At 47.3% G+C, this 13,682-nt stretch overlaps 1 protein-coding gene across 1 annotated transcript in view; it reads left to right on the top strand.

Annotated features, from left to right (window-relative positions):
- Positions 1–13,682, top strand: part of IL16 (interleukin 16) — a 94,662-nt gene that overhangs the window by 41,141 nt on the left and 39,839 nt on the right. Inside the window, exon 3 of the mRNA XM_066355651.1 lies at positions 11,575–11,683. Coding sequence (XP_066211748.1) covers positions 11,575–11,683 — 109 coding nt within the window. The remainder of the gene's footprint in view (positions 1–11,574; positions 11,684–13,682) is intronic.

The raw sequence follows: 13,682 nt of genomic DNA, 5'->3' as shown, positions 1-13,682 counted from the left end.
TTCTGTAGTGAGATGTGAGAACATATTGTAAATGACTTTAATCAATGGGAATTGGCCAAGACGGAATATATAAATGTGTTGTTGCTGGATGCAGTGTCTCTATTGTTACATGGGTCTGTTAGGTCAAATTCGGTAATCACATTTGCCACGTCTTTTTTATCCATCTTACAGTGTTTATGTTTTAATGGTGGGTAATGACACAACATACATATATTGTGATTTGGGGTGTGCTTGGGCCTGTATCTCTTTACTCTTGTCATTTGGTTCAGATGTTGTTGTCTGTGTGTTGTTCCAGAAGCTATACACTTTCTCCTTCTTCTCGCCCCCTTTGGATTAATTTAATTTCTGCTGCTCCTTTTCTTCTTTAGTTAGCTTGTTAGTTATACATTTTTACTTTTCTTTTTTTAATTTAAATTATTTTGTGTGTGACAGAGATGGGGGGACAGATAGGGACAGACAGACAGGAAAGGAGAGAGATGAGAAGCATCAGTTCTTTGCTGCAGCTCCTTCGTTGTTTTTTGCTTGCTTTCTCATATGTGCCTTGACCAGGGGGCTACAGCAGAGTGAGTGACCCCTTGCTCAAGCCAGTGGCCATGTCTATGATCCCATGATCAAGCTGGCGACCCTGCGCTCGAGCTGGTGAGCCCGTGCTCAAGCCGAATGAGCCTGCGCTCAAGCTGGTGACCTTGGGGTTTGGAACCTGGGTCCTCGGCATCCCAGTCCAATGCTCCATTCACTATGCCACGGCCTGGTCAGGCCATTTTTACTTTTCTTTTAATCACAAATAAAATAGGTGCTCTTCATGTATTAGAGTCTCATATAAACTAGTACTTCGATCAGTTCTCAAACAATACCAAGACCTGGAACGCACAGGTCCACGTACCACTGCCCATCTTCTGATATTAGCGTCATGCATTTCAGTCCTACTTATATTTAAAACTGAAGACTAGGTCCTGGTCATTGTTCAGTAGAATCGATATTCACTGACGGTAATTCATGTTCTCTCTTCCCGTTATTCCTCATTCCTTCCGCATTCCTGTCTCATTGACATCATCCCCTCCCTCCTGCCTCATGCAGCCCTGCCTCTCACGTGGGCAGGGGCAGGGCAGGGTACAAGTGCAGATCTACACGCCAAGGTCAAAATACTTAAAAGTTATTAATCAAGGTAAAATATGTTTAAACATCAATTTTTGTCCACCTACCTTGACAAATGCACCTTTCCTTTTTTTGTATTTTTTCTGAAGTTGGAAACGGGGAGAGACAGTCAGACAGACTCCCGCATGCGCCCAACCGGGATCCACCCGGCACGCCCACCAGGGGCGACGCTCTGCCCACCAGGGGGCGATGCTCTGCCCCTCCAGGGCGTCGCTCTGCCACGACCAGAGCCACTCTAGGGCCTGGGGCAGAGGCCAAGGAGCCATCCCCAGCGCCCGGGCCATCTTTGCTCCAATGGAGCCTCGGCTGCGGGAGGGGAAGAGAGAGACAGAGAGGAAGGAGGGGGTGGGGGTGGAGAAGCAAATGGGCGCTTCTCCTATGTGCCCTTGTCGGGAATCGAACCCGGGTCCCCCGCACGCCAGGCCGACGCTCTACCGCTGAGCCAACTGGCCAGGGCTGCACCTTTCTAAAAACTTGGATAGCCAAGCTTATTGAAGTGGTTGGGCCTCTCAGAGTTCTGCCCTGGAATGCGGTAGCGCAGGGAGCACCACTCCCTTGTCTCTGGCCACGACCCCCTTTCTCTACTGTGCCCAGCACTGACCACAGGGGCCTCACGCGAGCATGTGGACACCTGCAGTCTCTAACCGTCACCCCTGGGCCCAGGCAGCAGCCACCTGGCCCCCTGCAGCCTAGGGCTGTGCACACCAAACACTATGATGGGCTCTGGGTAGGACAGACCCAGGAACACAGGAGCTCCTGTGATGCAGTCTGAGGCCTCCCCCTACTTGTTTCTGTCTCCCTCCCACTAAATATGAGCAGATCACCCAATCGGCCAAACGCCCAATGTTCACCGACTCTGGAGCTGGCACTCTTCAGGGCACCGGGTGGATTGGAATGGGCACATAGCAATGGCTCTGTAATACGTGTGGAAGGAATGGCTGCTTCAGGGAGTATAATGAAGCCACTCTTCAGGCGGGGAGCCTACTGACATAGCCAGCGCTCCCATGGGTTTTTCAGGCAATGCATGGGTTTCCACTGGACATGGCTTTGGGCATTGCCACTGGCTGGAGGCAGGAGTCACTGGCCACTTGATCTGGGAGTAGGACAGCAGCAGATGAGACCAGACGCGTGGGAGGTCCACCCTCCCCCCCCCCCCCCGGGGCTGCCTCCTAAAAGGCTTCAAAACACTTTGAACCACATGGGAACGGCCTCCATAGTGGGGAAAATTCTACTTGTGTTTTTTTTTTTTTTCCACACATTCAAAATATTGGTTAGGCCAAGTCACCGCTCACGTAGCCTGACTCAGGATGCAATGAGGTCAGATCAACCGTCGGTGCTGTGGGTGGAGACTGCGTGGTCAGACCCTCCGAGAGCAGACAGAGTCTTTCATTTTGCTCCTGTGAGCAGCTAAGCCTGTGGCTTTGAGGCCTGGCTTCCTTGGCAACTGGGAAACCCAATCCTTTGGCTACTTGCCTCTTCCTGCCACAGAAGAGCAGCTCGTGGAGGCCGAGAGCGGCCACGAGGAGGGAATCTTGGGACTGGCTGCAGGACTCCCACGGAGCCAGCTGCGTCCCCATGGGTGGGGAGGATGGGGTCAGCAGGGGTGGTCCACATGGAGGAAGCAGGAGCAGGGTCCACGGGTATGACTGCTGCACGCTTGCTGTCCGGGTCCCAAACCCCACGTGGCTTCTAGGTGTGTGTGCCCCGTTGTCAGGAGACACTGGGAGCTGCGTGCCCGGAAGCTCGGTCTTCGGGAGCTCACTGGGTCTGGCAGGTCATCATTTGGTTGGTGCAAAGACGCAGGAGAACTAGGGAAGCTGGGAATTTCATTTTCAGAGCCTTTGCGGTGCTATTCTGGTTGGCTTCGTTTTTCTGGCCTGGCTGGAGGTTTCACTCAGTCTTGGCCGTTCTTCCTGCTGGGGTGGGAAGAGCTTCTCTGGCTAACCTGGTATCCCGGGGTGACCATCTGCTGCTCAGGCTGGGGATGAGCAGAAGTTGCCAGGCTGGGGTCTCTTCTGTCACTAGGTGGGGGCAGGGACAGGAAGCACTCAGCTGATAGGCCTCTGCTGGTGGACCCACCCCCTGCTTGTGCCCTTGTTATGGACCTGGGCTGGTCAGCCTGGGGCTTGGCTGCGGCCCTGCTGCAGGTACATTGCATCCTGCCCGTGCCCTCATTCTAGGGCAGGGGCTGGGGCCCCTACTAGGTGTTTGTGGCTCCTCCCCTTTCTTGGTATTTGGCCAGAGGCCAAAAGAGCATCGGTCTGGTTTTTTATCTTGTCTTTGCCTGTTGTCAGCTCCGGGTCGCAGGTCTCTCCAGCACCCATATAGCAGACAGAAGGGAAGCCCAGGGACACTCCATTCACCATTCCTCAAGTCCTGAGGTTCCTGGCCATCAGCTGTGTCCTCTTAGCCTTTCAGAATCCCTTTCCTGTTGTCTGTGGGTGTTTAGTTGTATAGCAGCGAGGAGGAACGTGTGTCCTGGCCCCGGGAGGCTCAGTCCCCCTACGTTTGAACATGATTTGTAAATGCAATTCCACCATGATTCCACTTGCCTCTCTACTCAACACATTGTTTTATTTCACTGTAGATCATTGATCTGCACTGCTTTATGGCACTCTAATGTGTGAGCATACACTATTTACCCACCCTACTGTTGATGGACATTTGGGTTATTTCTCTTTTTTACATTTTTATACTAGAGACTGTATTGCTACAGACTTTCTTATTGATGCCTCCCTTGTGTCCGTCTGCACGTGTCAGTAGGGTGGAAGCTGTGGGATGCTGAGCCAGAGGGCCCCGGCTTCCTCGCCCGCACTGGACCGCCCGGGCCTCCCCCTGCGCGCCGGACCGCCCGGGCCTCCCCCTGCGTGCCGGACCGCCCGGGCCTCCCCCTGCGTGCTGGACCGCCCGGAGCCTCCTCAGGCGTGCTGGACCGCTGGGCCACCCCCTGCAGCCACCTCCCCTCACAGTGCTGTGTTTTGGTTGCTGTGTAGCCTCGTTCTTGCTGATGTCATTAGGCTTTAAACCTTTTCCAGTCTGGGGCCTGTTAAATTGTTTTGCCCTTTTTTTTTTTTTTTTACTTTTCCATTGATTTGAGAGAGAGAAAAAGAGGGGAGGGGGAAAAAGAGAAGCATCAACGTGTTGTTCTACTTAGTTGTTCTGTCTCGTAGTGCAGTGGTCCCCAACCTTTTTTGGGCCACAGACTGGTTTAATGTCAGAAAATATTTCCACAGCCTGACCTGCGGTGGCGCAGTGGGTAAAAGCATTGACCTGGAACACTGAGGTCGCCAGTTCAAAACCCTGGGCTTCCCTGGTCAAGGCACATATGGGAGTTGATGCTTTCTGCTCCTCCCTCCCTTCTCTCTCTCTCTCTCTCTCTCTCTCTCTCTCTCAAATGAATAAATAAAATCTTTAAAAAAAAAAAAAAGAAAATATTTCCACAGACTGGCCTTTAGGGTGGGACGGATGAATGTATCACGTGACCAAGACAAGCGTCAAGAGTGAGTCTTAGACGGATGTAACAGAGGGAATCTGGTCATTTTTTAAAAATAAAATATCGTTCAGACTTAAATATAAATAAAACGGAAATAATGTAAGTTATTTATTCTTTCTCTGTGGACCGGTACCAAATGGCCTATGGACCGGTACCAGTCCGCAGCCCGGGGGTTGGGGACCACTATCGTAGTGCACTCATTGATTGCTTCCCATTCGTGCCCTGACTGGGTACTGAACCTGCGACCTTGGTGCACAGGGACATTGCCTTATCCATTGAGCCACTCGGCCAAGTGTTTTGCACATTATTTGCAGTTTGCATTTCTCTAATTACTAATGTTTGTTCTAATTACTAATAAGTTTCCATTTATTGGAGGACCTTGTAAATTTCCTCTTATGTAATATGCCCTAAATTTTTCTGTTTTTCTTTTGGGTTGTCAGAGTTTTGTTTTTCCTGTATTCCCTCAGCGTTTAACTTGTTGTTTTACTCTTCTCATTGATGAGTAGAAGCTGCTCATTTCAATGTGGGGTTAACCAATCATACCCTTTAGAGTCTGTGCTTTTTGCATCCTATTTAAAGATACTCCTGCTTTGTTAAAGCGAACGCATTCTAAGATAATGTCTGTTTTCTTCGACTGTCTTCTGAACTCGTTCTAGTTTTGCCTTCCATACGTATGGTTTTAATCCACCCAGAGGAGGCTTGTGAAGTGGACGTTGTCATTTTCTCACATGGCTCACGAGCTGTACCAGCACCTTCTGCTGACATGTCCGTCTTCCCCTCAGACGTGTCAGTTCTGTCACAAGTCATTTCCTCACGGGAGCGTGAGACTGTTTCTAGGCTCTGTTCTATTCTATGGGTCAGTTTGTTGTCCTTACTTCCAAACTCTACTATTTTATATTTTAATCAGTCAGCATTGTTCTCTTGTATGGGAGTTTCTCCCTCTTTTTGTTTATTTAGGAATGTTTCTTTATTTCTAGTCCTTTGCTTCTTGATAAAAATTTAAGGATCAGTTTGTGATACTCTTAAAAAAAAACCACCTGGAGCCTGACCTGTGGTGGCGCAGTGGATAAAGCGTCGACCTGGAAATGCTGAGGTCGCCGGTTCGAAACACTGGGCTTGCCTGGTCAAGGCACATATGGGAGTTGATGCTTCCAGCTCTTCCCTCCCTTCTCTCTCTGTCTCTCTCTCTCTCCCTCCCTCTCCTCTCTAAAATGAATAAATAAATTTAAAAAACCACCTGGAATTTTGTTAGTGTTTCACTAAATGTACAGATGAATTTGGGAGTGGGATTGACATGCATATATTATTAAGTCTCCTGGTGGTTTGTTTTTTTTTCATAGTATATAACTATCCATTAATCAGATGTAAATTCTTTTCAGTAAGTTTTATCATGTTCTTTAGAAAGGGCTTCTATGTCTTTCATTAGATTAGTTCCTGGGTATTCTTTATTTCCTGATGCAATTGTAAATGTTATCCTTTTAATAATTCTATTTCCTAACCTCTATTTTCTGGTATATAGAAATGCAATTTCAAATTAGTTTTCTAAATTGAATTCTTTATCTTAAGATTATTGTCGATTCATGTGAAGTTTTAAGAAAATAATCCAAAGAGATCCACATACTCTAGTTTCCCCCAATGGCAGCATCTTGCATGACTGTCGTACAATGTCACAATCAGGATATTAGTTTGGTGCATTCAGGATAGAGACTGTTGGCCCTGGCCAGGTAGCTCCATTGGTTAGAGTGTTGTCTCAATGTGCCAAAGTTATAGGTTTGATCCCTGGTCAGAGCACATATAAGAAGCAACCAATGAATACATAGATAAGTGGAACAACAAATTGATGTCTCTTTCTTTCTCTTTTTTTTTTTGTGTCCCTTCCTTTCTCTCTCTCTAAAATAAAAATTTTTAAAAGATACAAACTGTTTCTGTCATAAGGATTCTGTCTGTTGTCTGTAGTCACCCTCATTCTTCCCCCTCCCACATAAATGCAGAGACTGCAGCCCAGCACGGGGCACCCCTCCTATAGAGCTGCTGCCTGCAGCTTTGTCTCTGATGAGAACAAGGGGCAATGACTTGCCAGCCCCCGGCCTCAGTGGTAGAGCCTCCGCGTTGACAGCAGCCTCACTTGGGAGCAGAAACAGAAGTGGTCTGTCCCGCGTGCTGACGAGGGAGCCGGCCTGGGGCACCTACGGACTCCTTTGAGGACATCTTGTCTGGAGTGACCAGGCTCCCCTGGGAGGAAAGAAATTTTGTGCAGAATGATCTGCTGACGTGTGATCATGTCAGAAGACAGTGGCTTGTTAGCTCTTTAAACATAAGCATCAGTTATGTTCAAAACTGCAGAGCTGACAGTGGTCATGAAGGTTGTTTAGTCCACACTCAGCTTACAAAAGAGGAACCTGAGCCCAGGCAATTAAGTGGCAGGCCCAGGGGCACGAGAGAGCTAATGCTGCTGGCGCCGTGACCCTCTGTCCACTCTGTCTCTGTGTGTCTCTGCTGAGGACCCACGGAGCTCAGGCTTTTATGGAGGAAGGAGGAAGAGCAGTGCCTTGCAGTGGCCCCAGGGTGGGGATGAGCACCGGACCCTTGTTGGTGCTCAGGATGTGGAAGCTCTACAAGATTTGTGCCCTTTGCTTGCCCCTGTTTTGGGAGCTCTTAGGAAACCAATAGTTTTTCGGTGTTCTTTTCTTTTTTATTTTTACATGTCTGGTAGAAAATTGCAACTTAGATGTCGTCTTCAGTCCTTGGCTGTACACGGCTATCCTTTCCTGTGGCAGCCGTCCAGCGAGGTCAGAGTCCATGGCCAGGTCAGAGTGAAGTGCGTCAGGTTGACACAGCCGGGCAGGAGATTGACAGCTGCCTGGCAACATGCAGGTTACTGGAGCCTCAGAGGTGGGTTCAGAGACGGCTGCAGTAATATATGTATATCTGTATCACAATGGCCGCCCCTGCCCTTTAGGTCCGGGACAGTGTTGGGTGGAGGACACAGAGCTGTGAAGGATGCGTCTGTGCCGTCTTGGACATTCAGGACCAGCTCTGACCATTGTGTGCAGAGAGAGAGAGAGAGAGAGAGGGAGGGAGGGAGGGACGGAGGGAGGGAGGGAGGAGGGAGAGAGAGGGAGGAAGAGATGGCTGCTCCTGGCCCCATGACAGGGTGAGAATGGTTTCGGATAGGACTTCCACAGCCAACCTTGAAACCCCCAAAGAAAGAGTCCCTCTTCTGAACGTGATGTTAACTATTTCCAGGTAATCTAGACCAAAAGCCAAACCAGAACCCCCTCCATTTTCTATGATTCTCTCATCATTCAGCTTTACTTGCAAAGCAATTTCTAAATCATGTTTTGACAGGAAGCTTCACAGAGAGTATTAAAAGAAAAATATATATATTATATATATTTATATAATATATATAAATAATAAATATATATTATATATTTATATAATATATATAAATAATAAATATATAATATATATAAATAATAAATATATAATATATATAAATAATAAATATATAATATATATAAATAATAAAACACTATGTCTTACGTCGACTAGTATGACAATTGAAATAAATGTAAAATGAATGTTTTATTTCTGGTCTGGTTTTAAAAGTAATACAGACTCATTACAGAAAACATGGAAAACGCAGCAAGTTGTGTAAAAAGAGAAGAAGTATCCGTGGCCCCGTCACCAGGGCAGAACTTTGTCTTTCCCGTCTGCGGCAGCATCCTCAGCCCCTGCACTAGTGCCCAGTGCGTAGCAGGGGTCCCCAAACTATGGCCTGCGGGCCACATGCGGCCCCCTGAGGTCATTTATCCGGCCCCCGCCGCACTTCTGGAAGGGGCACCTCTTTCATTAGTGGTCAGCATCCATATCCTGTGCTCCTGGAGTACTGTATGTAGCAGCGTCGCTCACGTACAGTACTACTTTCGGTGATGCGGGATGCACGCGTCACGGCTCTGGAAGTGTGTCATATACTTGTTACGGCTAGCAGTGACAAATATGGAACCGGACATTGACCATCTCATTAGCCAGAAGCAGGCCCATAGTTTCCATTGAAATACTGGTCAGTTTGTTGATTTAAATTTACTTGTTCTTTATTTTAAATATTGTATTTGTCCCCATTTTGTTTTTTTACTTTAAAATAAGATATATGCAGTGTGCATAGGGATTTGTTCATAGTTGTTGTTTTTTTGTAGTCTGGCCTTCCAACAGTCTTGAGGGACAGTGAACTGGCCCCCTGTGTAAAAAGTTTGGGGACCCCTGGCATAGGGCGTGCTTGGTCAGCAAGTGTTGAAGAAATCAATGTCACTGTTTTGGTGTATTTTTTCCAGCCCCCTTTTCTTTGCTTATTTTGCATGATTATAGTCAGACTCGACTCATATGATCATATATTTTTTAATATACCACAATAATATATGTATAGCTGCATCACAAAAGCTCTTTATGTTGTTTTTAAGATGCTCAGTGTTCCATATGTTGTGTATACCTCACTTAGTTATATTTCTTTATCTCACTAGATAGTTTGGGGGGGAATTCACATTTCGAAGGTACTTTGCACAGAAGGCTTCACTGTGCGCAAGTCGAAGCGCTGGCTGCTTACTAGGCTCACCTGTGTCTGGAGAACACAAAAAAGCTACTGACATACTTTATTATCTGCTTCCTTAGTCTCGCTGGGGAGCGTGAAGAGGTGGGGACAGTCCCAGAGGAAAGCCTTAATACTACAATCAGGACATGACCTCAGAGGCGACTGTAGGTTAGGCAATATCTTTTGAATATTATATTGTATGAAGCAACTAATTCAGAGAAGCAGCTAGTGATGTAAGTTCTAGAAATGTAGAGTCTCAAGAATTCACCTGTACTCAGCCACCTTCCACACAATCCCCACTCCCTCTCCTTTTAAAGATTCCCTGGCTGCCGTGGTGGGAGAAGGTGGTTTAGGTGAATGTGGCACCATCTGCCACGGAAAAGGAGAGTGGTGGTACCTGGGAGGAGGCGGTCTCTGATTCTCAGCAGGGAAGGCAGGGCGCAGAGGGAGAGGGAACTGTCCTGTGGTTTTCCTGCAGGACCCCCTTGTGTCAGAACCGGACACAGTTTAAAAAGAACAAATACCCTGAGGGGACTTCTGGCTGTAAATGGCTCCAGGATATATTTCATATTCTGGAAATATTTCACCTCTTAGAAATTTCTATGACAATTCAAAAAATGTATGTACTAACAGGGAGAAAGGTATGCAGAGCAGGAAGCCGTGGAAGGGGGCCAGTTTCATTCTGGAGCCCCTGAGCACTCTGCATGCCCTTGTGCAGGTGAGATCGGATTGAGGGAGGGCGCGTTGGCCTGCGCTGGCCCCGTGGGGGACATGAGTGGGACAGATGCCAGCAGCACCCTCCCCAATGCCATCCCCCTCACAGGGGCTGGAGCAGAGGGCAGGGCAGTGGGTATGCAGGGGAGGCAACAGTAGATCCTCCTTCCACTCTGGGAAGTGCGCCAGGTGCTGGAAGTCCACACACACTGGGCACTTGAGATTAACCCGGCACTGGCCAGGCTGGTTGAATAAAGGCAGGCATGTAAGTCAGAGAAGGGTATCAGGTGCCCCTCACAGACCTCACCCCGGAACACTAAATCTCAGGTAGCATTGGAGCCAACTATAGTTTCCAGATTGAATAACCAACACTCAAAAACTCTATACTCAGCAAGTCATTGAAGGGTGATGACCACAAAAACAGCAACAATACCATTTCAAACATTCAGACATGCAAATATTCAGAGAGCTTTCCATCTGCATAGCTTTACTGGAGGAGAACACACACACACACACACACACACACACACACACCACTCATTCACTCACTCAAAGGGTTATGGGAGTGAGTAATGAAACCAACATAACTCAAGAATTAAGTCAAGGTCATTGTGGCTAATCAAATTATGAAAGAGAAAAACAATATGAAAACAGTTCTGAGAAGAGAAGTAAGATAATTAATACCATCATCTTCATTATCAAACTGTTACACTCTGGCCATGAAGTCCCAGCGGGAGGAGAGGCAAGGGAGTAAAAGTTGTCTCATGCTCACCTTACCTGAAGAAGAGTCGTGTGTTCTGTGCTGTTATTGACCCCATAGAGAAATGAGCCCCTGCCTGCCGTTTGACTGACAGACTGCACAGTGGAGCACTTCCAAACTATTCGCATATAAAGGAAGCAAAGAAAACCTGACCCACATGGAATGGCAGAAAAAGAATAACAGAACAATGACCAGACTTCACTTCAAAATATAGACTTTTAGAGTCTTAATTTAAATCCTCATGCAAAGTAAACAGCCGAAATGATGAAACACTAATACTCTTAAGAATGGATGGATGGTTCAATATAAAGAAGTCTACGTAACATTCATTCAGCAAAGGTTTCTAAGTTCTTAGTAGGTGCCAGACCTTGGAGCTTGGAGTTCCTAGTAGGTGCCAGAACCTTGGTCATCTTCTCTAAAACATACACACTGCCTCCGCTCCCCACTGATGTCACTCGTAACACCCTTTTCTGTAACTATCTCTCGCTTTTGTTTTCTTGTTTACATTTTACTAAAATGGCACTGCTCCAAGATCAGGGTCCTTGTTCACAGTTGTAACCCCACCCAGTGCCCAAGAAAGAACCTGACCTAACGCTGACAAAGTCATTCAACACTTCCTGTGTTAGAGCACCATTTACGACAGCAGTGTGTCTTCCTTCGGCATTCTTTATGAAATGAGTTAATATGTCTATGAATTAATAGATGACAGTACTGCTAATTCCCTGCCCCCACGGAGCCTATACTTTAGTGGAGGAGACAATGCAACAAGTACTTCCAAGGTCAGTGTTGAAATCCCGGTTTTCTAAGCACATTTTTTCGATTCTAACTAACCTGGTGAATAAAAGATGGAAACTGTTTTTGCAGGAAGCTTCTACGACTTCCTCTCGAGAAAAGTCTGGGAAACTAGAAGCACAAAGTAGTAACTTCCTGCTCCCCAAAGCCTGTCACCAAAGGACACGCAGCAATTCAACCAGTAAGTGTCTCTGTCATACTGCCCTCAGGATCCATGAGGAATGTCAGTGATGTGGGACATTTGGGGGAGGGCGGGTCTCTGCTAGTCCAGCCTGCCAAACCACGGTTGTGGTCTGTGAGCAGCAGTCACTGCGCGTGAGTCTTACTCCAGCTAGCGAGCTTCTGCTGTCTCTTTAGGGCAGGGGTCTCAAACTTGCGGCCCGCCGAACAATTTTGTGCGGCCCGCAGACTAATCCACGAAGTTCAAAATATTTTGGATAAAATTAAGTAAGCCTAGGGGCCTACTTGTATTTTTCATTTTTCTAGCATCCTAGCTAGAGATTAGCTTAGTTAACAGCAGTTGTGATGCGAACTACAGTTTCTGGTCGTTTTGTGACACTGAGTAAACTGCATGTACGATTGTGCTTGTTGTACTGATTTTTTTTTGTTTTCAACTGCAGTGAGAAAAGTGTTGCGTAACAGTTGCCTTTTGTAGACCTAGTGCAGCCCGCCGAACGGCTGTGATCTTGCTCTGCGGCCCACATGCTGAGTTGAGTTTGAGACCCCTGCTTTAGGGCACCCAGTGGCCCGGAATCTAGTCAGCATGTCCGTCTGGACTCCCCGCATTGAGAAGATGCAACAGAGGATAGAACACATACAGTACCTCCTGGATCTCAGCAAGGTCACTCTCTCTCAGGGCCTCTGTCCCTCATCTGTGGCAGGTTGGGAGGTGAGGCTGGAAGATGCCATGGTTCTTGGTTGTTGCAGGGAAAGTACAAAGTCAGGAAAATGTGAAGAGTGAGGAAAAGCATGAAGAAATGAAAACCACACCACATGCTAGTGTTAGAGACAATCTATGTTAAGATTTTCAATAAGTTTCTTCCTATGATTCTATGCGCACCTCATGTTATTGGACATGTTTTTGTAGACGCCATTCTTCATGGATACCCAGTATTTTATTATATAAATGTACATGATCTAATTACCTAACTCCCTATTATTAGACATTCTCAGCTTTCCACTAGCATCGTCAACGTTGCTGACGTTGTATGTAAGGTTTTGTTCAGCCTGGGATGGTTTTCTTAGGGGAGATACACAAGGCAGTGGACTGGTGCGTGGTACCCAGCTCACCTTTGGGAGCCTAGGCACTTGGTTTTAGATCCTGCCTCCGGAAGGGATTTATTTGTGCGACTGAGGATGAGGCCCTTAGATTCTCCCTGCCCACATTATTCTGTTGTGGGATGTACTACCATTAAATTAATCATTTCCTATTTTTGGACCCTTAGTTGCTTTTCTTTATCATAGATTTTTTTTTTTTTTTTTTTTGTATTTTTCTGCAGCTAGAAACGGGGAGAGACAGTCAGACAGACTCCCGCATGCGCCCGACCGGGATCCACCCGGCACGCCTACCAGGGGTGACGCTCTGCCCACCAGGGGGCGATGCTCTGCCCCTCCGGGGCGTCACTCTGCCGCGACCAGAGCCACTCTAGCGCCTGGGGCAGAGGCCAAGGAGCCATCCCCAGTGCCCGGGCCATCTTGCTCCAATGGAGCCTTGGCTGCGGGAGAGGAAGAGAGAGACAGAGAGGAAGGAGGGGGGGTGGAGAAGCAAATGGGCGCCTCTCCCATGTGCCCTGGCCGGGAATTGAACCTGGGTCCCCTGCACGCCAGGCCGACGCTCTACCGCTGAGCCAACCGGCCAGGGCCTATCATAGATTTTTACTTTTCTTTTCCTTTAGCACAATTTTCTAGTCAAGGGGTTTCAGAAGCTAAGTAAATATACCTTAGATTGTGATCTGTGCTATGAAATGTCAGTAGCTAATACTCAATGTATTTATATATGAATATCTGTATCCTTAGGCATAGCCCATTCTAGATTAGAATTTTATAAAATGTTTGTGGCCCTGGCCAGTTGGTTCAGTGCTAGAGCATTGAACCCGTGTATAGAAGTCCTGGATTCAATTACTGGTCAGGGCACACAGGAAACCTCTCCTCCTTCCCTTCCCCCTTTTCTCTGTCTTCCT

The sequence above is a fragment of the Saccopteryx leptura genome, chromosome 13 (assembly GCF_036850995.1).
Source record: "Saccopteryx leptura isolate mSacLep1 chromosome 13, mSacLep1_pri_phased_curated, whole genome shotgun sequence".
In the NCBI taxonomy this organism is placed as follows: Eukaryota; Metazoa; Chordata; class Mammalia; order Chiroptera; family Emballonuridae; genus Saccopteryx; species Saccopteryx leptura.
This window is presented reverse-complemented; position numbering and strand designations above follow the sequence as displayed.